The sequence below is a fragment of the Echiichthys vipera genome (assembly GCF_963691815.1).
Source record: "Echiichthys vipera genome assembly, chromosome: 14".
Taxonomy (NCBI): domain Eukaryota; kingdom Metazoa; phylum Chordata; class Actinopteri; order Perciformes; family Trachinidae; genus Echiichthys; species Echiichthys vipera.
The window spans coordinates 11,647,558-11,675,145 of NC_139839.1; the positions used below are offsets into that span (position 1 = coordinate 11,647,558).

The 27,588-nt window shown below is 41.2% G+C and overlaps 1 protein-coding gene across 1 annotated transcript; it reads right to left on the reverse strand.

Annotated features, from left to right (window-relative positions):
- Window positions 1-345: 345 nt before the first annotated feature.
- crebrf (creb3 regulatory factor) lies at window positions 346-27,549 on the reverse strand. The gene is made up of 10 exons (XM_083926859.1): window positions 27,427-27,549; window positions 18,352-18,596; window positions 18,102-18,227; window positions 16,558-16,733; window positions 13,424-14,592; window positions 13,117-13,314; window positions 12,055-12,244; window positions 11,762-11,835; window positions 11,428-11,547; window positions 346-11,141 (listed from the first exon to the last, which is right to left on the reverse strand). The coding sequence occupies exons 2-10, from the start codon at window positions 18,358-18,360 to the stop codon at window positions 11,023-11,025; spliced, it is 2,181 nt and encodes a 726-aa protein (XP_083782985.1). The 5' UTR covers window positions 18,361-18,596; window positions 27,427-27,549; the 3' UTR covers window positions 346-11,022.
- Between the last annotated feature and the right edge of the window lie 39 nt (window positions 27,550-27,588).

The window sequence follows — 27,588 nt, forward strand, 5'->3', positions numbered from 1 at the left end:
CTTGTTAGAATGGACATAGGCAGGTTACATATTGTGTGAGAAAAAGTGATATTTCCATGTTTTATTTATTATAAAGCAGGTCGAGGTGCTATATAAATACTGTGAAAGCATCAAAACACTCAATCCGCAGAGAAATGCACACAGCCTGTATTCATGAACTGTCTTTAAACCTTTAAAGTTTATATAAAGTGATAAAAGTACCTGAGAGTTTTTATTTAAAATAAAGAAATTCAGTTTAAAACATTTGTATAAATCCATATGGTCCCTTGGATCTCAGTCGTCTAAAACCACATGTGCACTGTTACATTGATCAACTAAACACACAAGAGTCGGGATGGGGTGCTAATGGTTTTATTATTTTGATATTAAAATCAATAAACATAATCATAATCAGATTATTGTGGTTACAAGCAGAGCTGTTGTACCAACTCCCGGCTGATACAACAGAGAAAGTATGATTTAAAAAATAAGAAAGAAAAAGAGAGAGGCACAATAACACAACAGAGATTCAGGGCAGGTGTCTGTAGGATGTTGAGCAGCCAGAGACGAAAACTGTCAGAAGCTCTAAAACAAAACGAGTCGTTACAGTACAAACCAAAAATAAAAATAAAACATATTTTAGATTTCCATGCCTGGGCAAAAAGCCACCTACTGTGCCTCAGAGAAAGAAAAAAAAAAATACAATGTAAAACAAAAAGTTAGATAGAACAAAAGTAAAAACCCAGCACGACATTTATTACACAACATAAATATAACAACTGTCAAGATATTGTATTCGAACAGGCATATATGTGAACTACAAATATAGACGTCATTGCTAAAGAGAGGATCAAGTTAGTTTCAGCAGGATACACTTTCTGCAGGTTTTGCTTCTTTATGAAATTATAATCACCAAGAGATCTATTATAGAGCACTTAGCAATGAAATACAGCCTTCCTACTGAGACTGGGGAGAGGAACACACACAGGACTAACTACAGAAAGACCCCATGCTGTTGATCTAGTCAAATAAGTCACCATACAAGACCAGAAGCATCATAACAATGGCATGTAGCTGTGGAGCTCAGGATGGCAAATACCTCCCACATCCTCTACATGTTTGGACTTGTATGGATTTCCTATAAAATAATCTTACTATCCGTCTTTAATATCAAAATTAAATAAAAAGAAACCAGAACATATGCTTTTCTATTTGTCAAATGTCTCTCGCTCCATGCATTTTGGCAAAGAGTGATGTAAATCACTGCAGTGTTGGACAATGACGTGTGTAGATATGGAAAGAGGGGTTTTGTTTTGTTTTTTTAACGAGGGTGGGTTGTTGTCGTTTGCTTCAATAAGATCAGTCTGCAGAAGAGGAAATTACTCCCCCCTGGTTATTCACTGCAGGGGAGGGTAAGGGGTCTCTGCCCACCAGCCTTTAGTGGCCCCTATAATCTCAGGAGCTCCCTGACAAGACAACTGCGGAACAAAGCCCTTCTGAAAAAAAAGACAATTAAAAAAAAAGCACCCAGAAGGGAGCGAAAAACATCCCTGGCGCAGTGGTGACGTTTTCCCAGAAAACTGATCAAATGTTCCAATTCCCCACCACAGTCAGAGAGAGCAGACTCCTAACTGAGCTCCAAGGTCTGAGGAGCACGGGAACCTCGGTCCAGAGTCATGACACAAAGAAGAGTTGTGTCAAGGAAGGTTTCTCTTCGCTGACACGGTGAGTCTTGTTCGGGCTCTACTGCCCCGCTGAGTCAAACCTCCGATGTCAGAACACTTCATGGGCTTCACAGACGATTCCTCAAAGACACAATGACACTGCAGTTTTGAGCGCAGCATGAACATGATGTAAAAAGTCATAGGATGAACAAGAAGGCATTTTATGTAAAAATGTTGGTACTGTCTGTGTGTTTACGTTCATCTAGAGCTCTACCATTAAATGAAAGTTCATCCAGAAACGCATTATGGCCCCACTGCAACTTTCAAATCGCATATTATACAATATATTATTAAAGGCAAAATGTGTGTCAAAGCACAATTTTTAAATGATTATTATTTGTTTGTTACAGATCACAGCGTAATAATTTTAATACGTTTTTTAATGAAAAGGAACGTCATTCCCTCTAATGTCCCAAATCACATCACCAGTCGAAATAATTGCAATTAGATTATGTTATTATTTTCTGTTAATCTCACTCCCAACTCATTTTTCAGAAAATTTGGTTTTAATGGTGCACGTCAACACAAACATTAAAGAAAATGACTAAACCTGTTGTTTATCTTTGTCTTTGTGACATCACAGCCAGACTGCTGGTTGCTGGGCAACCTCACAGCAACAACAGGAAGTCGCTGCGCCGCTAAAAGAAATAGTTCGGCACATAATCTCTGTAAAAGTTGTTCCTAATGTGGTACGAAGATATAACATGTTAACCAGTGAGCTGTAGAGAATGCTTCAGTTGGATTTTGCTATTGATTTATACATTTTTAGTCTCTTTTAGGTATTTATGAATCTTTATTAATGTATCTGTTTATTTATTTAGTAATTGTAAATCAATTTTGAAACTGATTTAATTTGCATTTCTTATGCCTCTTTCATGATCTTTGTATTGGTGCAATCTTTAACATTAATTAGTGTCCGTTTATGGTACATGATGACCTAATACTACAGCTAAACTAGTAAGTACATTTAATAAAATTTAATCCCAAGAGTAAATATAACATTTATATGTATAAATACATTTAAAAAAATAAATGTTGTAGTCATAATGTAGTTATTCATTTGCATAAACGACTTAGGGAATTGTGTAAACAAATCATTTCTGGTTTCATTGTGGCTTTGATTCATGTCTGTGAACCTCATGAAGTCTGTGACTCCTGGTAAAGCGTGCTTCAGTGGGAAAGCTATTAAGGTTCAACAAAATTGTCTCCTTACATGTTAATTTACAGGACAAAACAAATAAATATTAAAAAATTGGTATAAACACTCGGGATCAGGGGGGAAAAGGCAATAAAATATAATTTAGAGGAAAAAAATTTCAAACGTGCACCATTTGACAGTGTCAGAGCATAAATATCAAACCATAATATCAATAATTTAAAAAGGTTTAAACATACAAGCAGGAGAGCGGCCATATAAAGATACAACATTCATGATCTTTTCGATGCTGACGACTAGAGTCTCTCCCTCTGTGTTCCAACGGAAAGTCTAACAGGAAGTAGCACAACAGGAAAAAGCTCACGTCTCTCTGTATGATCCTGCTGAGGAAGACTAGTCTACATTCATCAGCAAAGCAGCAGCAGCAGAGTTATACCTCGCTATGTCAGCATACAGCAGTGCAGCAGTCAGAAAAACAAGACTGACCAGAGTCGTCGACAGAAGGAATAATATGGCTAATACAGCTTTTTAACACAGCCATGTTAGCACCCAGCCACGGACAGATTAGCACCACGGTTTACCTCCAATGCTCAGTTTCATTTCGCAACCTGCGACTCAGTGCGAACACTGACTTCAAGGAGGGTCTGGCACTTCATTATAGCAAAGTTAAGAAACGGAAAGTTCTGTTTTATGCTTTTTTTGTTTCGTTTTTTCTCGAGAAAAAGAAAAAAAATGGTCTCAAGAGGAAGCAACACAGTGCTCCATGTCAACGCCACTGAAGAAGAAGAAGATTGCGTTGTAATTGACTAGGTAAAAAGCAGGCCCGAGTCTCCCTCTGCCTCAGACACAGTGGAAGTTTGCTCTTCTCTACACGGACACACCAGCGGTGATAGCAGCAGCAGCCAATACAGAAAACACAAGAACGTGGCGTAGTGGGCAGAGAACGAGTTAAAAAAAACGGCACTAGGTTTCCCAAAACCACATCAGTTTCATGTAGGCCTATGCTCCTCTTCTGTAGTACTTTAAAGGGGGGATCCTATGCAGACGCGACAAACAGCTTATCTTCAGTTAAAGGCTGATTATACAAAATGTATTGATTTGGGTTAAAATGAGGTTTTCATTTTGTGTTTTTTGTACTTCAAGTTTCGGTTTTGGGAAACCCAGCCCCTTGTTTCTGCAGGGAAACCCCCTCCAGACTGACAGAAGGTGCAGATTTGTGTTCTCGTATATTTGATTAAGGCACCTGGTTCAGCAGGCATCATATTCAAAAACCAAGTGCAAGGTGAGTAACACTGTTGGTCTTTTGACTGTCGTGAATAAAAAATAAATTAAACAAAAAACAGGGTGACTGGTAATAATATACTGCAATTGTGTCATGGACACTCTCAACCAAAAACTTAAGTTTCTTTGTGCTCATTCAATAGCAGCGAGTATGAAATCATTCGACTAGCAGCGAGTGAACTTTGTGACGATGGAGGCGCTTTCTGTTGATCGGCCAAATTTCCGAATTTCCCAATCTGCGAAGAACTCCAGACGTCACTTGGTTCTCTCGGTGCTTTGTGGGGAATCAGCATGCTAAACATCATTCCCACTGCGTTGTTATTTTTTGTTTGTCTGTTTGTATGTTTTGTTACAGAGTACATTTCTGTGTGTAGCTAATGCACACTTGGAAAATATGGAGGATAGTAAGTATACAGCCTCTGAAGATGAGGTGTATTTACAAGCAATGAGGGAAGCCCACATGGGTCCGAACAGGACAGGATACATTTGAAAGTGCAAACCAGACTCTGAGATTTGACATCACAGCCAGCAGGAGGAGAGGTCATTTTTAGCGGGGGGGTTTTTGTTTGTTTGTTTTTTTACAAACCCAGTTTATTGAGGAAAGAATATTTGGCTATGCTTATCTTAAAGATCTGTAATTTCCTAATAACCTCCTAAGAAGTTTCTTGGAAACAACTACTTTTCACTTCTACGGTTGTTTTGGTGAACACGTAAGAAAAAAGTATCATTTATTTGGAGTCGTGTTTGTAGCCACCTAGTGAACGCAAGTCCAATATTCACTTTCTTTAAGCTCTGTGTTAATCTCTACCATCTCCTAAGGGTTAATATTTAAATATTTAGATACTTAGCTGCTAAGCGCTCCTCTGTGTTCACCAGATAATCGACCGAACACAAAACAGTGAAGTTGTGGGCCGAGCTGAAAGACACTAAAATGTTCAGTAGAGCTGCAGACTCTAGTCAGTCCTTTATGGGTTCATTACTACAAGCAACATGTGTCACTTTACATGAAATAATTATAACATAAGTGTAAGAAGTTTGTGAAGTAGAAGTAGTGCAGCTTTAAATCAAATATTCACTCATTATTAGGTCTGGGTGTCATTACTTTTAAGGTACTGGCCAAAATAACCCAGTAGTATCGAAACTTCTCCAGTCAAACCTCCACTTTGTACCGAGATCTAAAAAAATACTCTGCAACATGTGACTCGGCCACTACTGCAGAGCTACAACTGTGGAGTGGGTGTCGAATGAAGTAGGAAAAAAAAAGTATCTAATGAAGTACTCTGTTGGTATCAGAATCACTTTAAGGGCACTGGCAATGGTATCATATGTTTTTAAAACGATAACCAGCTCTACTCATTATTGAAAACTTTATTCTCCAAATATGGTGAGAGCTGTTTTGTCCAGCTGGCCTGCTTTCCACTGACTAAAACTGGAATTTATTACCTGTAAGTGGGTCAATTATTTCTTATTTATCATAGCTCTTTCAAGGAAACTTCTCTGAAATTATTCTAAAATTACAGGAGCAATAATAACATAAAGCGTTACCAAATATTTCCTCTTTTGAATGCATGAGCTGAATAGATCCGCTTGGTATTTCAATGTCCTAAAACACCAGAATTTGCAGTTCTGGTGAATATTTTGCACCTCTCAAACGACATAAAGATCCTCCGTGACTTTGGGAAGTTGTGTCAAATCCAAGAGCCTGACTTTTACAAGATAAATAATGGTATGCATGACAAAAGCGATCATACAGCTCAATAATACAGAAATCACCCTTCTGTTGTTCAGAGTAAGAATCTTCCTCTGATTGGTCCAACAGGGACAGTTAGAACGACCAAGAGGGGAAGTCTGGTCTGTGGACAGTTATCAAGAACAATAATAATGTGTTATTTGTGAGTGGGTCTAAGTACAGATGTCATTTTAATTCTTGGATAATGAAAAGTAATCAGCACCATGTGACGAACCCCAGTCAGATCACAGCGAAGCGGAGAAACTTTAAATTCTTGTGACGAGTCTGTTGGCCTTTTTTCAGTTTGTGTGAGAGAGCATTGCACTATATTGATTGACATTTATTATTCATAACACACACACAAAATATTTTGTACAGAGTAAAGAATGGCGACAATAATTGGAATACATAAATATATTCTTTTGATTTTATATGTCATCACATATGTCAGATAGAAGAACGATATTACCCTGATTTGCTGAAGAAGAGCTTTATGGATCCACTTAGCTTGTATTGGACAAGAGTAGCACAAAGTCACACACTCTATTAGCTTAATAGTTGACTGTATAGGATTTATGTCATCAGAAATAAAAAGAATAAGGAATAGTTTTACTGGCGTGGATGTTTACTCATTTCCTTGACAGTTAAAATGCCACAGAGTCTCCTTATTTGAATGTAAAGTTGCACAGCTTGCGCCTATCATGTTAAATGTAAAAACCGGTGAGGACTCTTTCTTGAATCAGCCTCGTGATCGACTACAAAACACACACACGCTCTGCTGAGCTGGTCTACTGTTGGCCAACCAGCGGCCCTTTAACCACTGTTGACCCCCTACCAGATCTGGGCAAAATTGTAGCTGAAAAAAATCGCTTCAAATATTGTCCCAAAAGAAACAACTGAGCACAAAAAGTTGAATTTTTTTGAAGCCATTTTTCAGACATATTTCACCACATCTGCTACTTCAGTCAAGGTTGTTTTGAGCCAATCAGGCTGAATGTTTTTTATTGTTGTTGTTGTTGTGGTTGTTGTTGTTGACGACCGTATATTGGCAGAACAATGTCATAAACCTGGAGCGCACCCCATGGCAAGTGACATGTCTGGCAAGTTATTATTTTTGTGTGAAAGTGAAAAGTTCAAAAAGGCAATAAGTGTCCGGATTGAGTCTCCATTTGTAACTGGCTTGCCATACAGTACAGTGATATAGTAACTTCCCCCAAGGCGGCCAGGAACAACATCTTTCAAACGGTTTCTTCCCGGCCGCCCTGGGCTAAACCCCCTCCTCATTAAGTCACAAGTAGAAATCAGTTTACAAATGATAACAATATAGCTCTCTGGAGAAATGTGTCTACACTGTACATCACCCTGAAGAGGAAGCCAAAGCAGAATCAGTTTTTCCATAGGAAACCTCTACTGAAGGCAAATGAATCGTGACGCCAAGGGGGTCAGCATCAGGATCAACGTAGGGGCCCTGGAATCAAAACCCTCTTTTTTTTTTTAAGACCACAAACACGCCATCCACATGGTTCCTGACCAGGAAATAGACCTATCCTGTCAAGAGACGGGGCTTTCCCAAAGCCAAGCAATGATACGTTCATACAAGACCTCATATCATCACATGGCTCCAGAAACATGTCGACCTAACCCTCGTCAGGCCACACACCGATTCCCTGCTAGTTTATAGGCCCAGCCATGTCAGGTAATAGACCTATCCTAGCAAGTAGTCATCAAGTACACTTGCAGCATTCACACCAGGCCTTTGTAGCAGCAAATGGAAGAAAAAAATGCTTTTTCTTTTTGTTTTTTGTTTTTTTTCCTTTTTTGGACAAAGTGCTTTTGTTTTCAAACATATAAGATAGAGTATTCTATACACATATCTAACATTTAGAAGGTACATATTAACTTATAGTCTATTTACAAAAATGAATCACTACTAAGAAAATAGCTATGGACGGTAGGGGAGAGCATGTCATTAGGCTACAACTAGACTAAGAAGTCAAATAAGAATCATGGATACTCATCATTCTAGTTTCAGAAAAAAGCACCAATTCTCCCTTTTAGACGGAACAGAAATCAGTAAAAATATATATATATATATATATATGTGTGTGTGTGTGTGTGTGTGTGTGTGTAGCACTAGCTGTCACACAATACAGAAAGACCACAGCTCCTCAGACATCAGAGTTCATTCTGTGAAGGCGTAATGTCCTAACCTCAAACTCATCTGAATTCAGCCTTTTGTATGCGCCTGCTAACAGAGGGGTTGAATTTGGAAATTCCTGGGAATGGCGGTATTTCCTCTGAGGAAGCAGCAGAGGAGGCAAGCACACAGGCACCATGCAATTCTAACGGTTGGACATGCTGCCAGTTTGTGGCCTGGATACTGTAACTCTGTTTTCTTTGCGGCTGTGACCGGTCAGGAAGGATGTGAGCTGAGGACTGAAGGACGGGGCCAGGCAGATAAAACTGAGCAATGCAACCTCAAAGGCAGCAATTGCAATCCCATGAAATACAAATTTCAACTGATTTCACAGTCAAACAGGGAATACGTGTGAATAAAACGACAATGCACAGTGCTGAATCCAGATCAATCTTAGAGCAGACTCAAATGGTTTGAGATGTCTTACAACAACCGCCTTCACATCTTCACTCTGTTGTCCTCGGAGTTTCTTAATTCCTGGACAAGTCCCTGTCCTCGCTAAAGACAGCGCGTCCTCATTCTCTTTATAGACCAGTCAAACAAGACTGTGGCTTCGCTGCATTGTGTTTTAAATAAATCCAGTCATAATTCTCTGTAACTCCCTCAGCCAGCAAAGCGTCGGTTTTAAATATCAAACTATCAGACCGACTGGCTGTTCTTTAAGACCTTTCTCCTCTTTTCCCCCCACAGCTCCTTCTCTCCACTAAACAAATACTTCCAAACAAACAGGAAAGATAGCAGGCAGCTAAAGTACAAAAATATAACAAGAACTTTTTTTTTTTGGTTTTTGTGTTTTTCCTCTAACTTTCTTGATGCAAGGATAGGCTTTATGTGTCAATGTGTCATGCTTGAAAATGAATCATTGTCATGAAAAGTGGCATTTCTCCATTGATAGATATAGCATTAATGTTTCTATATACAGTACTTTAAAACACAATTCAGTTAATATTTTGTTGATGAACTAGACCTCGTCTACATACAGAAATCAAACAAATGACAACAGGAACAAAACATTTTGGTTATTGTTTGTGACATTTTGACAAACAAAAATGTAACATAGCTTATCTACTAGCGCTCTTGTGTCCTAGTGAGCGCCTTTAAAACTATTAGCACATGGAGGGAGGAATCAGTTCAGGAATGAAGTGCTTGCTAAGCCAAACATCTACTGGAGAGGCCCACAGATGGAGTTAATTTTCTGATTTTGTTTTTTACAAAAAATGAATGAATGTTCCTTTTCTATACAGAATTGGACCCAAGCTGATTTCACAGTTCTATGAAGTTCCCTGACCCTCCCACATTCCTTACATTCAATACGGCGTCAGGTAAGCTGTGCAAAACCTTACTTTAACTGGCTGGTCGCCATTTCGTTGCATGTGTCTTTGGTACAAAAAACAATCAAAATATAGTGTGCAAATATTTTTTTTGTAACTCTAAACAAAAATATCTGTTAACCCTCCCCTTATCCCTAAAGACATAGTACCAAAAACCAAAAGTAATCTATTGCAGAGCCCTCCTATATACACCGACTCTGTGGCATGACGCAACGAGAGCTTCCACTTGTTTTATGTACATTCAGAATATCTTTAGACAACTGAAATACACAACGAACTCCACAGTTATCTCTGTCCTCTCATTCACTAACAATCCGTGTCAGTGTAAAGTAGTCCTCTCCTTGGCTGGACCTCAGGGAGTGCTAACCAATCGCCTCTTTTTTTCGTTCAGTCCCTCTCACACACACACACTCACTCAGACGTACAGAAACACACACATACATACACAAGGCACAATGAATAGAACTCTGATCAAACACTAGTATGAACACACCAAACTGTTAGCCTGGTCATCTCTACTGTACAAAAAGGAGAGCCAGTGCCGTTTTTCACTAGGAGACACTTTTATGTACAGTTTCCTTGAGGAGATGGTTAGACTGTTTACGTCATCTTCATCACCACCATCATCATCATCTTTCTCACAGTCTGCTCCCATTCTGGCAAAATGCCAATTTCACCCAGTCCAGTTATGACCAGCACTAGGCCAAAAAGCACCAAACTACATGCACTTCCTCTCCATATGATCAAATACCTCCTGTTGTTTCAGTTAATATAGTCAAAATTAGTCATTAAGCTTCCTCCTGCCTACCGCAAACTTCAACCCAGCAGGATGTGTGTCGCTTAATCGTCAAGTTTCATTTTAACTTGAAGTTTCTACTGCTTTTTTTGTTTCGAGCTTCATTTTGCTCAAAGTGGGGATGGCATGAACATATTTAGGCCTTCAATACAAAATATTTCCGGCCACCCCAAAAAGCCTTGGAGCATGCTGCTTCTTCTTCTCTGCAGCTGTCTTGGCAACCAAAGCTGTTTTCATCAAAGCACTTTACTGAGTGGGTCAATTCAATTTTTTTTTTTGATGCAATGTGAGGTGAGCCTCTTTTAGGAAATGATAATTGGAACTTTTTCCAACCTTTGATGCCATCTGACGTGTAACAATTCTTCCTCTGTCATTACAACCTCAGATTAGTTGTGTGAAAGTACTCCAGTGGTTACACTCATGTGACTGTCTCTGCGTCAGCCCTGAAAGCAGACCTCTGACAGAACCGACCCTACACGACACTATGTTAAACACATCTAATAATCACCAGTGGATTTAGGACGTGCTATTAGCTATACATCGAACCATCCCTTGCTTTTAGAGACGCTTTTCCCAACAGACGTTCACGATGGGTTGGGAGACAGTGATGCGCTGACTCTTTGCACAGTGTGCAGAGACAGTAAGCTAGGTTGTATGCCATACAGTTGCATGGCTAAAACAAGCGCACATACACAAGGAGTGGTATGTGTGTTTGTGTGACTAACAATGTGTATGTGCTCTGGGTTGGAGAGGCATGCAGAGGGGAGCATAGTTACAATGGGACAGCACGGTGGTAATATTTAGTCCACTCCTCTGGACCGTGGTTAGTCTAGATTTTGGAGGTAGGGACACGCAGGCCGACCAGGCCGCCGGTGGGATCACCGTGTCCTGTGTTCTCCAAGATCTTGTTGACGAAGTCTGATGTCTCCCCAGCAACCGGTGATGCCACTGCATTCACAGAAACACATGAAGATACATTCAGAGATGTTAAACATTTAAAAACACCTTGTTTATGCAACTTGCATTTAATGTTTTTGTACAGCTGCTACAGAAAAGATACTTTAGAAGAAGAAGTTTTCGGGACACACTCTTTGAGGCTAGAACCGGCGACCCTACGGTTCCCACATCAAGTAATCATTAAATTAAATGTAAATTTAATGTACTGTAACTCATCTTTCACATGGTACTGTACTCAGCTGCAGATGACCCGGTCATCCACCTCTTTAATTCTCACCGAGTGTCTCCTGGATGAGATGCTCCAGAGTGTCGGCCATGTTGGTCGCACGCGGAGAAGAGTCCTCCACACGGGCCACTATCTCCTCCTTGATGGCATTGATCACAAACAGCAGCCGATCTGCAGGAGAACATGTGTTTAAGCAGACAAACAGGCACTGACAAAAAGATTGTGGTGATAGTACCCTTATTTAGCCATTTTCAAAAATCAGAATGTCAATTTTCAATGTGACAAAGCTTAAAAACAGATAGAGGTAGATTTTTTATTAAGCATAAAGAAAATGGATGCAGAGGTTGATGAACTTGGTGTTAAAACAGCATCTTAAGCAACGTACCGTACTCCGTGCTGAGTCCCCAGAGCTTCACCTTGTTTGCTTCATACTGGGCCTTCTTTTTTAAACGACAAGCTCTACAATACACACAGATGAGTGGAGTTTACTAACGCTTAACAGGAAAGAACTTGGAAAGGTAGGCACTTGGGAACATGACATACTGCCAAAGCGGCATTTTGACTACAATTATTAAAACTCTAAAGTGCACTCATGTTCTAAGCAATAAAACCTTTTTTAATTAATAAACTGTGGAGGTCAACGTGATTTTACATAAAGGTCTGTGCCACATGTTTTACCTGGACGCCAGCTTGTTTTTCTCCTTGCGTGACCGTGGTCGTGCGGTCAGGGGCAGCTCACTGACGGGGGTCAAGTCGCTGATCACCTTGTTCAGTTTTCGTAGCTCTGTGCCAATCTGCAGCAGCTTGCGTGGGTTTGGCGTCAGGTCTTCCACGTCAGTGCGGCGAGACTTTTTAAGCATGTACTTCCCTTCACGACAACCAAAGAAAAGAAGGCGTTAGAGATGAATTTCACATCAAAATTCAGTGTTTCAGCAAGATGGCACCTAATTCAGTTGCCATTTCCATTTTTTTTATTGTTTTCTTATTGTTTATCAGGTTAATAGTATTTAATGTATGTTTAAAAAAAGTCTGATCTGAATACTAAATTAATCTGGCAACATTTGTGGGCACCACTAACTCTGGGGAGGAGAATGAGTCTCTGTGGGAGAATTCATTTGAATGTTACTTTTTCACTGTTTACTAAATATCTTTCAGAGAAGACATTTTGTTGCTGTAAAGCAGATTTTAAATTTTTCATTCAGTCACGGTTGGTGATCTATAGCAGGTTCAGTAATAAAGAAAATAATTAGTACTCGTTGGACCGCAAACCCTTAGTCATAATTTAATTTACAAATGCCGCAAGCCTGAAGCGCTTTTTCTTTTTTTAAATTGCTACAAAATGATCAAAATGCAATGCAGTCATCCTCTACATATCCAATGAAAAGAGTCAAATAAACAGGGAAGTGAATGTGTGCCGTTTATGCTGCTTTGATTTATTTCATATTCCAAATGTGATCACTTAAACTTTAGCTTCACTGCAACATGCTGCGCACAGCTGTTGTGCAAAATCCAAACTCAGTCCCGGAAAGATTCAGTACTTGCACTGTGGTCTCCCCTAACAGGTATACATCATTCTGTTATCCTGGAAATGAGGCGGCGAAATGAAATAGCTTTTGACTAAAAGATCATAGGCAAGTGTTAAATCAAGGCTTGTATCCTACAGTGCCAGCGTGTGCGTGTGTGCTTGCGTGCGTGCGTGCGTGTGTGAGCGTGTGCGTGTGCGTGTGCGTGTGTGTGTACCATGCAGAGGGCCGTTCTTCTGGTACAGGTTGCTAGGCAGCGTGTGTCTGTCCCACTCAGACGGCTTCAGCATACGTTCCTGTTTGGAGGGAGTGAGCTGCTCGCTGTACTCCCAGAAGTAGCGACGATTGCCTCTCTTCCGGCTGGAGACTCCTGCTGTCAGGCCTTTTATGTCGTCCATCAGCTCCATGTCACAGCCTGGAGAAAAGGGGGAAATAAAGACAGAAAGGTTATAATTTAAACCTCAAAATGATAAGCCATCGATTGGTCACACATGTTAACCAGAAGCTTGAAGATGGGTTGCTACCTGGCTCAGAGAAGGCGTCACTCATGTCGTCATCCTTGTCAGCTTCGTAGTCTTCGTCCTCCTCCTCATCCTCTTCCTCTTCATTCTCAGAAAGCTCATGCTCGCTGCCGAAACCCTCATCGTGGTCTTCGTCATCTAGCTCAAGCCCATCTCCTTCTTCCTCCTCCGCCTCTTCCTCATCTTCCTCCTCGTCTTCCTCCTCCTCCTCCTCCTCCTCGTCCTGGGAGTGAGCTCTGCCGGCCAGTCTGCTGCGGGTTAGGAACAGAGAGTAGTTGTGCTCCTCCTCCTTGCTCTCTTCCATGCCATCGACGATCAGAACTTTGCCACCGCCACTAGCCCCAGCCACACTATCGCCGCTGTTGACGAGCCCAGAGGTGCTGCCCTCCATGGCCTGGCTTGCCTCGACAAGTTGAGGCACGGTCGCAGACCAGCCAACAGGTATCTCCCTCTTCCCTGTCCCCTCTGCCTTCCTCTCTAAGCTTGTCTGGCTGTCCAGCGACACGCTGGTGGCAGGAATTACCACCAAGGTGGCGCTCGCTGAAGTGCCTGCCTTCTCGTCTTGGGGCTGAGAGAGAGGTAGAGGTGGATCTGGCCTCTCAAAATCCGCCTGGGAGGGCATTTCCGGCTGAGTTTTATGCACAGCGCTCACACGGACTTTAGCCTTCCGCACAAAGTCGGTGCATCGAGAAGTCGGGGCCGCCATCTTGGTTCCTCTGCCATGGGGCTTGGTTTGAGATTGGGCGTGGTCCTGGGTGAGACTGAGGAGGTTCTGGGTCTTGGCCATGGTCTCGGTGCTGGAGGGGACAGGTCTGGTGGCTTTTTGGGAGGTTTCAGGAAAGTCTGGGAGAAAGCTGCGGGAAGGACGGGAAGAGGATGTAGCGCTTGGGGAGGGCCGTGCAGAGCCAGCGCCTAATCCTTGGCCAGGGACCAGGAGTCTCTTACTGGGACAGGGAAGCTGGGACAGCTGAGGCTGAGGGGCAGGCAGGGTCAGATCAGCAGGGGGGTAGAGCGCCTCGCATACAGGTTGCGAATCCTCGCTGTTGAGCTGAGCCAGTGTCGGGGTTCGGCCAATCACTTCCTCATCCTGGTAGGGACTAGAGAAGTCATCTAATCCAAGGAAATCCACCTCTTTGGTGCCCCAGATGTCACAGCTGGCCAGCCGTGTGTATCTGCCAAGAACAGAGACATGCCGTTCTATCAACAGTGAAAGCTTTCATGTATAATCATTGTAAGGAACCTTTAAAATGAAACAGTTTGCCGTTTTGGTCCCAAAAAAACAGCCTGTTGATCAGTTTCTTGGTTCATTTATTACTTGATTGGTCCATAAAATGTTAGAAAATATTGAAAATTGTTTCCAAAGCTCAAAGATATTCAATTTACTGTCATAGAGGAAGAGTAAATGAAACATAAAATGTTCATATTTAAAAAGCTGGAATCAGAGGATCTTTAACTATTTATTTTTTTTAAATACCCAAACTGATGAACTGATTAATCTTTGCAGCTCTATTGATATTTGAATAAATGTGGACAAAAAAAGACTTTTTTCAGTATTTTTCATTTCATTAATTGACAAAGTATTTGAGAGATTAATAAATAGCCAAAATAAGAATTTGTAGCAGCCCTAGATGTAAAAATATGTATTCAGAAAGGGTTTCAGTGCAATTGTTTCAAGTCAAAACATTTCAAGTTCAACATTTGATTTCAAATCTGTAATTTTTGTTTTGCATTCAGTTTATCGTTTTAAACTTTAAGTGTAAACCTGAAGCCAGTCAAACTTGTTCATACCACAACATAATAATAGATCCAAGAAGCAAACAGAGAGCTCAGAGACAGAACTAGTGTACGTCTTGTAGTTACAGTTTTGAGGCAGACGCTATAATCTCTTTATGAAGCTCGCCACAGGAAGAAAACAACTGTTTAATTTGACCACAGTAAGGAGCAAAGCTAGCTCAGAGCACACAGATAAATAAGACAAAATATGACTTCTACTGACCCAGAAACACACTATCAGACATCAGAGCTACAAAACAGCAGCGTGGGCCTAATCTGGACATTCGAGGTTATAAAAGAATGACTCACTCACTGGCCACAAAGATGCAGCGCTTTCCTCTGTTCCACTTAAACGTGGCCTCAATCAATCCTGTTAGCAGCAGATTCCCCTAACCCTGCAACAGCCAGCACTATTCCACCTCCACCAGTTTTAATTGCGGGTTGTCTGCCCTCAGCTGACACAGAGTACACAAACTATTTTGGCAGCAAAGCATCAGGATAGCTGCAGAACAGACGGAGCATCACCTGAGATCTCAGGTGACTGCGGATGCTTTGTTGTGGCCTCTTAAAGTGCTCCCTGCTTTCAGGCAAAACAGCTACGTGCTTCAAATCCTCCTCTGTCTGTGTGAGACCCAGACCAAAACCAACCATGTGTTCGTCCGTCTCTCAATAGTTTCCAATATCACTACCCTGTCTGAAAGGCACAGACAGCACCATTTAAAAAATGACTCATTCATTTATTTTAACAGCTAGTTTCTATCAAATGTTACTTGCTTAATTTTAACTGCGGATTAATAAATTACTCTGGTAAGTATTTGCACAAGCAGTACGGCGTGTATGGTATTGGCTCAAAATAATCTCCAGTACACGTGATCCAGTGCAGCTCACTGATGCGTTTTCAATAGTTTTTGGACAAAAAAGAAGCTCTAAGGCACAGAGGAATAACTTACATCCAGTTTTAGAAACACAAAACAAAACCTGGTAAGATTCATTAGTCGTTGGGTTAAGTCTTATTATAATTGTTGGTTTGTTTTTTTCCAGCAAAATCACTTAAATATCTCTTAGAAATGTTCACCAAACATTTTTCCCCAGGCGATTCTTTCTCAGTCAGTAATTCATTGCCCGTTAAAAACAGACACAGTCTTGTAAACACTAAATGAAACCTCCTGTGCCGTTAGTTTTTAATGCCGTGCTAGTTATTGCTTAATAGGTAATAAATAATTATTGGCAATGTTAGAAGCAAAACACAGCATGCCATATGAGTTTCATTAAATGCATGAGTATGCTGTTACCTCTTATTAACCTGCTGCTGTTTTTAACTCCATCTAAAATAAACCACAGCACATAAATAAATAATCCCATACCTGGTGAGGTCTTCCCAGTAGGAGTCCCACTGTTCGAACGCTGAGCTGCTGTAGACCGTCTCACACTCGCCCAGACCCATGAGCTGATCCACACAGCACTCCATCTCCTTGCCTCCGTCCCCAACCCCCACTATGGTGTCCACACAGGGGCTCTGCCGGTGGGTTATGTCTCTGTCCTGCAGAGGAGAAAAACACAGAGGTGATCGGTTAGAAGGCGGCCTATTATTTATTCTATCCAAACTGGAGCGTTGAAGAGCATCACATTAAGTGGGCAGCAGTGAATCACTATTGTTTAGTCTACAGCAGACAGGGAATGATGCAGACACCTGCGGCTGACAGTGCGAGTGGTGACAGGTGAGCTGTCTCACATCACCCACCTGTGAGTCTGGCAAATGTCACACGGCTGTGAAACGTGGCGCTGTTTCAAATGCCGAGCTGTCCGCATGCAAATGTTTATTTACAGTTTGTCAATGGAGTTTAAATTCATACAGTTTTAACTACTAGTATAAACACTAAAAAAAAACACTGTGAAATGTGAGGGAATCAAATTAAATGTTTAAAAGTCTGTCTTTGTTATTTGTTTTTTGTAGTTCTTTATCAAGTTAAAAATGGACTCTCTTTTGAATCTCTGGTGTTTGTTGCTTGTTGAGCGTGTGTGCAGTGTAACATGTAACCTAATATTGTTTTTTGATACAGGTGGGGATACTCGTGCCAAGCGAGCGAGCGACTGTGACCACTCAGGCCGCGCTGACACAGTGCAAGTGTTTTTCCATTGCACTGCACGTCAAGATAAAATAAGCAGTTTTACTCGAAGAGGCGTTGGAGGTGTGCTGAATCTCGAAAAACCACATTAAGAGCCTGCAGCTCTTCATCTAACATCTCTGACTGTACTACTGTATTGCACCCTGCATTATCTAAAACTGACCTGCTGACCAAAGAACTAAGAATATGTCCTCATTTCTGTCACTTACTAAATGCATTTTAGGTGCTTCACACGGTGCCTGTGCAGAGCTTTTAATGTGAAGGAGCACAAGCAAAACTGATATCGATCTGTAGTGAAATGAGGCTGATATCTGACAAGATAAACAGAATAGTGAAACTAAACTGCAGAGATTCCAGTTAGAAATTATAAAAGTACTGAAAATGTATCTGCATGGGTTTGGCACCACAGAGTTCTGAACTAGCTGCTAATTTATACAGTGTAACACGTGCAACTCTGTGCGATCCAAGTATGTGGCTGAGTTATAACCGAGCAGTCTAATGTGTCCCCTGCTGACGAATTTCTGAATATTAGCTGTTGATTAGTACCACCACCTCTGCACAATAGTCAACATGCTTATTCATTTATGTTTCCATCGCAATAAATAAAAATGGAAACATGAGGAAACTGATGACTGACCCTGCATTCAGATGCAACTCAATGACAGACAGAGCGTGAGCAGCTGTGACTGATCCGAAAAGAAGTCAGGCTCAAAGGATGCTTGCAAGGCCTTGGTGAGATTGTGTATGTGTGTTTGCGTGCGTGCGTGCGTGTTCCCACTTACCAGTTCATACATGAAATCTGGGTCAGAGCTGGTGGCGAGCAGCTCTGTGCTGGTGAGGGCCTGGTCAGCAAACGAGTAGTTTTGAAAAGCGTCACCAAAGGGAGGCTCCATCCCACTGACGCTGGGCTGCAACACAACGGAAAGAAAGAAATAAACACTAGTAAACAAACAGAAGTAGACGTCATCATTACCAAAAACAGAATCTGTTGAGGTGCCTGTACAGTTCCCCTCCCTCTGTCCTTCCTCTTACCTGAGGCATTGCACAGCTTACAGCTCCAGCAGAGGGGTGCCTTTGGGACTCCTGTCCAGTCCCAGTGATCTGAGGCCGTCTGATCACAATAAATTACTGTTAAAAAGGAGACGATATGGTGGACACAGCCTGCGAGGCTGGGGTGGGGTGGGGGGAGGGGAGAGGGGTGTGGTGTCAGTATTTGGGCTCAACCTGGTCGGGACTGGTCTGTTGTGGTCTGGTGTGGTTCTTTGTATGCTTCAGGTCTGTGTAAAAACAGAGAGAGGGCACAGAGCATAAGTATAAGAATCAAAAGAGGCAGAAACAAAGAAACAAGCCACCAGTAACATGCATTCAACCACAGCTGCTGAGTTTGTTTGTTCCCACCAAACAGCAGGAGGCACACAGACTTTAAATGAACATACCCGTGCATCGATTATTTATCCCACCCTCTTTTACAAAGTTATGTATATGGAGCTCTCTGAAGTGAGATCTACCGATACTAGACCTAAGTAAATTGCAGTAACGACACAGACAACCACTTTGTTTCCTTTGAGGTTTGCAGATATTCAAGTTCACATCTAGCCTGCCCTCTGTTTTTCTTATGGTGTCGACAGACCAGATGACCAGGTGAAATTTACACGCACGCCACAGTTAAAAGCAGGTTTAAAAAGTAAGCTATGGGAGCTAGCAGGCTAACAACAGCGTTTTGTTGCTGCACGTTGAGAACTGTAAACCTTCATTTATTATCAATGTCTTTACATTCACTGTATTAGCTCATCATGCAGCTGCATAAACAAGTGTATAGATGGGCAATATTTCTTCTCCCTCTCTTAAAGATAGACCATGCAGGACTTTCCTAAAAAGCAAAACAATATATGGACTCAAATAGCTCATCAATGACTCAATACAAAAGTAATCCCTCTAAATCATCACTTATGACCGGCGGGAGAAAGGGGCCAAATTTGAATGTTGTGTTTACAAACAGTAGGCGACGATTCCTGCATACTAGTATGACTTTAAAGTGGGCAGATACTGAAGTCCATAAAACTGTCTGAATGTCAACTAGATTATTCAAACTGCAACTATTCTCTCACTTGGAGAAAGAAGTGTTGCGGCGCCGATCCGTTGAATCACTGATCACCCGTCAATTGAAATCCATTCAGAGTGATAAGTCACCTCCGGACTCTCGTAAATCCCTCTGGGGCCTTTTTTTGTAATGGAGACACGCTGAGTGAGAGGGCGTGCCCTGCAATTCTTCCCAGCGGCCACATTTTACCCAAATGGAAACACGCCTAATTACACAGATCAAAAGAGCTCATTCATCACTGGAACTCTTCACTAAAATGGGGAGTGAATTTCATTTACTTGGTCGCTTGAAACTAAGTCAGTTTCCCCTTAAGGTTAATAAAAGTAGCCTTTGTTAAGGAATAAACAGCTTCTGTATCTTTAAAGATAACATTATGGGAAACTCTGTTCCAGTGCTTCCAAAAATGCATAACTGTCGCCTCCAGCCCCCTTTCTGTTTACTGATACTGATAATGCTGGATGGGAGGCGGGGTCCTCTGTCTCCATCTCTAGAGCTGGACCTAAAGTCAACACAGGACTGAGCCGCACTAGTCTATCAAAATATCATCTTTCCTCCTCTGATGTTACTCTGGGGCCTGCATGATGAAGCAAGATTAGGGGGTTAGCTAGTCATCTTTGGGCTTGACTAAAGGGCTGGCTCATTTTTAACCAGGGTAGATCCTCATGGTAACCTTTGCTACACGGCTAACCTGCACCAGGGCAGTTAAAGCTGCCATATTTGCCATCAAAACCACTTGTCGGGTGGTCAAATAATTCCGTAAAACCCATATCCCGACACCGTTCTGACGTCGGATTAGGGAGAGCTGTGTCAAACCACTTCTGTGATGAAACCAACCATCTGATCGTATTAACCCACTTCCCACAATGTGACTAGTCAGCTGTGCGGAGGAGGGAAGGAGCCAGGGTTTGAACATTTCTCTCTAGCTCGCTTTATTCTCTCTAAGTTCACTTTACATGTGAACAACTAATGGTAACACTATGACACCTTCCAAGGTAGACAGTCTGAGAATATGCCAGATTAAAAATTATATTAAACAATATTGCATCCCCCACACACACTAAAATAGTATGGGAACGCCAGCCCAGACAGGCTCCAGAAATCCTGTGCCGAAGCAGAAAGACTCACTGGTCGGAGTAGAAATGACTTGTGTGAGTGTGTGTGTAGATGCAACAAAGTAAGTGGACGTTCAGATAAAGCTGCAGTAGGATAAACAAAAAAAACTTTGCAAAAACTCCAGAATGTGGAACAGAGTGAGAGCTCTTCCTGCAGCTCTTCCCTCTCGGTCCTGAGCCAACAGGAACAACATCGCCAAAAATAAACTGCCTACCCCAGGTTGAAGTGTTATACAAACTGTTACGCGTTTGTGTTATTGATTAATCTGACGACTGCTGTATCGACTAATCTATTAATCATTTAGCCTCTAAAATGTCAGAAAACGGTAAAAATGTTTCCCAGAGCCCAAGATGACGTCTTCATATGTCTTCATATCCAACAGCCCAACATGAAAAGATATTCAGTTTACAAAAAACAACACAGGATCAAGAATCAGATATTGACAATTATGATGCTATAACTAGCGAGTTATCGTTAAATAGATGCTGATTATTATACTATCAATCGACTTATTAAATGACTTATCCTTTTAGTTCTAATATGAAGTAAGAAAACCAAACAGAGTTGTTAATATCGTTCTTGTTGCAGGGGCAGTCTGGTAACGAATGAATGAGTAAATATTTGTCTACATTTACTCTTCATTTTCCCTTTTGTCCAATCAACATATCGAACCAGAAAGTCCATTAACAAAGTGTACAGCAGCTCTCTGTCTACTCAGTAGCTGCTGGAAGTTGTTGTGAGAATAAGCTTCTTAGAAATTTGGTGCGGTTCAACACTTGCCTGTTATACATCGGAAAGCTACGACTTTTTAGGAAAAAAAATGCCTCCCCACATTTACAAAGAGGGCATCGGATTTGTTCTGCGTACATCAAACTAATGTTAACTTAATTTTTAACAATCATTCACCGCTCCCTCACCTTTTCATTCTCTGCTTGTTTTATGTTCGCTTTCATGCACCACCTCCCGACTGCAACACATGAACTGGCCTTTGGGCCCTTTGCTGCTTTTGCATTGGAAATAAATGAGAATCTGCATGGAGACATGACCCCTGCAGCGAACAACTGACACACAAACGTGTGTCGCCCCCCCCACCCCCACCCCAGGGCGACATCACTTCCTCTTACGGGGTGCTGACTGACTCAAATGAACTTCTCACCCATGAGCTTTGTCCCCGGTGTACACGCACTTTGCATAGACAGGAAGTGGCATAAATTATATTGGTTCACACTACATGTACAATAGCGATTGCAAAGGCAACAGTTTTACAAACACCTAAGCACAAGCATGCACACAAGTCTATGCATATAAATATGCATGTACACACACAGTCTCTTAATGAGCAACAGTTGTGTTTGGAAGATCAGCCTCTGAAATACAAACTGTGATCATATCTCAGTCTATACTTCCTTCCAGGGCAGCTGGGTCTGGTGTCACTTGTAGCAGAGGCAGAATGAGGAAACATACGGCCTGAACACAATAACGCCAGCATTGATCCAGACTGTTCTGTGTGTACAAGCAAGGATCGTACAAACGTGCAGAAAACAAGTCACAACGCTCCTCCTCTCCTCTCCCGGCAAATCTGCACTAAATATTTTACACTGGCAGAATTTAATATAATCCAACTCACTGCTTAGTAGTTTACACGGGCTGTGATGTAGAGACAGGTATTTATGACCGAGCCGAACAGGCCTCAAAACATTCAAGCTGAATGTCTCCCTCAGGCTTTGGCTCACATTCGTTTGGTGATGAAAATTGCAGGCATTAGATCTTTTTGGGGGGATTTTGCTTAGTTTACGGTCACAACAGTCTAACCTGCGGGTTTAAATCAGGGTTCAAAATCAGAATTTCAGATTTTCTCTTTAAAAGCTTCTTTTTTTCTAGTGGTCAACCGATGTGGGTTTATCAACGGCCGATGTCAATGTCGATATTTAGAGAGCAGGGCGGCCGATAGCTCATATATAATGACGATGATATGTTTGTTTTGTTGCATCACATAAAATACAAGACTTTAAAAATGATAACAAATGAGACATAAAGTTGCTGAACTTAAATGAACATGTATTTAATACGGTTATCGTCTGCATTAGTGTGTGTTTAGATGTAGGCTGTAACATGCAGCATAGTTTTGATAATGCAAGAAAAGGGAAAATCGCATACAGAGTAATGTTCGCTAAAGAAAGACAGATAAACTGAAGAAAGAAGCTGCTCAACAGGACAGATTTTTGCAGCATCATGTTTAAACCTCAGAAGAGCATAGGGGATAGCCAATTTAACTTGAGTCTGAAACAAGGGGCCGGTTTCAGGGTAACAAAACAAAACCCTCATTCTCTGTAATTTGATTGGTTTTGGATCAAGCTATTAGGATGTGCTGTGGCTGCATCACTCTCGATTACGCTGCAGCACACATGTTGGATATTAAATGTCTTATTAAACCATTTATAAAATGTGCTTTTGTTCTTTATAGCATCCCTTGACAACTAACTTTGACAAGTGAGGTCACAATGCAAACTCTCTACAAATGTACGGTTTCCTGTGTCGATGTCAGGTTCACACATGCGGCTGTTTACAACGAGCTCCAAATGGAGTCAGACAACAGCTCTGTCTTCTTTGCAGCATCAGCTGGGGTCGCAGCATAATCGGATAGACAGGATAAAACATGCTTTGCCGCGCTTATTAGTGGATTCATTAATTAATCAAGTGCCAGAAAGAAAATGCAAAGTTGATAATTATACACTTTACAATTCATCGTTTATCAAACAAAAATGCCCGAACTTTGCTGGTTACAGCTGACAAATGTGAGATATTACATTTCATATTATTATAAAACCTTTTTTGGTAGTTCGCTATGTGAGCATTTCACAAGGTTCATACAGCTTTTAAGAGTAAGATTCAAACACTTTTAAAGTACCTAAACTAAAAATGTACCATCACATCAAAACTGTTACTATAAATGCAATTGTGAAAAACAATACGTAAGATCTTGGCAACTCATTCGTTATTTACTTTCTAATTTGGGGCTTAGGGTCTGCTCCACATCCATGTGAGACAGGAGACAACAAACAAATATGATGGCAGGATTGTTTAATTTCACATTTTTAAAGATTTTTGGTTTACATGATTGACTGAGAGATAAAACAGTATGAAAATAGAATTTTGTGATTATAGTGACAAAAATGACCATTCATTTTCTGCATGTTCTACTACCTTCAAGATCAAGCTTCTCTCAGCTAAGACAACAACACTTCAGACTTTCTTAGTTATGGCACTGTTGCTGCCTTTAGCAATGTTTTCATTGATGCAAAACAAATCCATGTTAAATGCTGCGCCTGCTTCTGCTTTCTCATTTTGTCTGATGCTGGACAGTATTTTCCTTGAGTTTTTCAAAGTGCAATAATCGAACACGGTTTAATGATAATTCAAACCTGAAACTGTAAAATGAACCGTCACAAATTTAACAGCAGTTTATCATTAAACTGGTAACCGTTTCATCCCGAGATTGGTTGTTTAGATTTAACACCAGATTATGTTGAAAATAAAGCGTTTTTCCAATGAGTATTATCCTTTAATCTTCATACTCAATATCAATAAACATCCATATTTTCAACAACCAACTGCAGCATGTTTCCTCCCCTCTGTGTTAGCTCAGGTCTGAACAGAAATAGCTCCACTATCATGCAAACAGCTCGCATTGTCCGCCTCACAACATTGGACGTGATCCAAGTAGGCCAATCAGCAGTGTCTTATCGGGAATGAGTTACCTACAGGATACCAGTCGGCCGCTGATTCCTCACAAGACAAAAAAGCAGGAGATGCAAGCCTGTTTTTTTAATGTGAGAGACGCTCTGCAAATATCATGAGAGGCCATTAATCCACAAGTCCTAAATGTGTGTATAGTGTGGCAACAGACCCAGAGAATATCGATGCTCACTAACAGCCAAATGTGCGTAAAGGTTGGGACTTTTAAGGATTAATTTATGGGACCTGTATACGCAGGCGGAATCGTACTGCAACATATGATCACAGCATTATCATCATCTTTCATCAAAGAACAGATAAAAATGTTTAAATTAATGATTTTGTTTATGTAAGACGGTGGGTCGCAAATTGACCAAACATGACCAAAGGAAAAAGTGAGAAGAGAAATTAAAGTTGAACCGACCTGGTAACACTTTCTATGAAGACCACATATATAGTGAATTATAACGCATTTATCCTACACGATAAAGAATGCATTATTATAGATGCATCAAAATGTACTTCACTTTACTTTACACAAACAATGAAAACTTATAATAATGCATGTGAGTCTTTACTACAGCTGATCGTTGATGTGTGTAAAGGTGAGTATACATAGTAGTGATAGGCCGATATTTGCGTTTTTTAGGTGTAACGTATCGGCCTTATCAAGTTCAATAAATGTTTCTTTTGTAAAATTTAACATTTGTAACCTTATTGTGTAATTTTTATGATGTATATTGAGGGAGCAAAAGTAGTATTGACTCCAAATATCGGCTTAAGAAATTCAGCAGTCCGTATTGGTCATCGGCTAAGGCTGATGAAAAAAAAATTGTTATTGGCATACTGGAGTTTGCATGCTCTCCCTGTGTCTGCATGGGTTTTCTCCGGTTTCCTCCTATAATCCAAAGACATGCACGTGTTAGGTTAATTGATGACTCTAAAAATTGCCCGTAGGTGTGAATGGTTGTCTGTCTCTGTTTGTCTCTATGTGCCCTACGATAGACTGGCGTCCTGTCCAGGGTGGACCCCGCCTCACGTCCGATGTCAGCTGGGATCGGCTCCAGCCCCCCCGTAACAGGGATAAGCGGTTGAAGGTGAATGGATGAATCGGCCCTAAAAAAATCAATATCGGTTGATCCCTAATACATAGTCATAATGTATTAAAGCCTCATCAATCAACCTCTAGTTTATAACTAGAGAAGAGCATCCATAAGACACTTGAGGTTATTAATCATCATAAGTTACATCTTTAATGTTTTATGATTACTGATCTTGAGCATCTGAAGACATTATGTGTTAATGAGTAGTATAATTGTGTAAATGCATTATAATTCATCACGAATGCACTCATAATGAACTATAGATGTCATCTTCTTGGAAAATGTAACCAGAAGTTGTTGTTTTTCAATGCCTTGAATTTGACATATGTGATGATTTGACATATGCATTGTGGGCCTACCAGCCCATGTGTTAACAGCATGCAAATATTTCTGTATCCTGCACCGTTACAAAGGCGATAGTAATGCAGCACTGACATAGCAACTGCTGATGAAAGACCAATGAGCTTTGCAGTTTCCCAAAACCTTATATAAACAACCACAAGGCCAATACAAAAACCACAAGACTCCACAAGAAGGTGTGAAACAGAAGTACAAATAAAAAAATCTACATGTAATCTCACTCAATCTCCTTAAAAAACATTGAACATGACATCCCTGCATCTCTTTGTGGTAGACTCAAAGTGAAAGGCACAGTCAGAGCACAAACGTCTACATCTCAACACCATCCTCATCACCACCATCTCACAGGTAAGTATTGATTAAAAATTACCTTTTACAGCAGCCAATACATCCAAAAATGTCCTTGTATCTGCACAGTCTCTGCATTCATCACAGATCCTCAGCAAAGCAAAACAAACCTCAATCTAACATATTGTGCCAACACCCACGTAATCCTCCATTCCTATTGGTCGAGCGGAGATGACGCCCCGCCTCCAGGTGTTCCCGAATGGCCGCCGCGACTGTCAATCTCCCGAGCTCGCTCCATAATAAACAGCCCGTTTTCAATCTAGGTTGAGGCAGAAGATAAACAAGTCGGAGGCCTACATGCCCGTGGCCTAGATAGCTATATTTAAAAGATATTCAAAGTCAAATCTATCATTTACCACAAAACCTGAACACAACACGTGATTACACGTCAGCCCGTGACATTTGTTAGTATTTATACTTAAGAAGAAACGCCACATCTAACGTTTATGTGCCGAAGTCCGCTGATAAAACTATACCGCGGGTTGTTTAGGTGAAAATCCTAACTAATCTATCACCCCGAGGAAATAAATGCTTACTATATCCCCTCGGTGTGAACACATGTCTAATTCGGCTGAATTATTGAACTTACATCAAATGGAAATTTCTAGTTGTGTCGAGCTTTTTCCCCAGCAGCAGTGGATGTGTCTTGTGTCTGAGGGGGGCGTGTACCGACACTGCCTGCAAAAAGTCAGCGTTGGGCATTTCGCTAGCAAAGTGAGGCTTTTTTTAATATAAATAAATCCACAAATGCAGCCTAATAAACGTATGTTCTGCTGATCATATTTATTACACGTTAAATAAATGCAAGCTTTATTGTTAGAGGTGCAGCATGCGAGTTAAAAGTATTTTTACTTATTACATAAGTGCGGGTTTTAACCATCCTGATTGTGTCAGACATTTAAACCAACTCATGAACAAACTGACCACTTAATTAAACGTTGACATAATCAATAAAATCAGGGGGGTGTTGTTATTTTGGACAGGTTTAGCACCAAGTGACATTTGACAGGGAAAGAAAAGCATCTGAGCTCATCATGAAGCGTCCATTTCTGCACTTCCTGCAAGATCTGGATCAACTGCAATGCACATTTAAGACCCACTTTAAGCGCATTAGTTGCACCAAACTGTGTTTTTTGATGCGGAACTGACATGTATTGCTTCCCTTTCCCCCGCAGCTCACAGTCAGTATGGCCTCCCACCGCCCCCTCCTCATCCCAGCTGAAGCCCGATACAACAACAACAAGCTGCCGTTAGCTTCAAAGCTAATCCTCCGCAGCGGAGGAAACACAAAAACCACCGCTCGGCACAACTCAGCCCCGAAAACAGCTCAGGAGCGGCCCCACTCACTTTTAGGAGGCCCACGCATACGTTTCGCTTCGTGTCGGACCTCGTGTGTGTTCCCCTTGTTGGAGATAACGAGGCCGTCTTTTCAATGGAGTCCACACGCTTGTTCCTGCTGCTCTCTCTCGGGTTTGTTTTGTTTTTCTTCTTCCTGACGGGTTCCTGGAA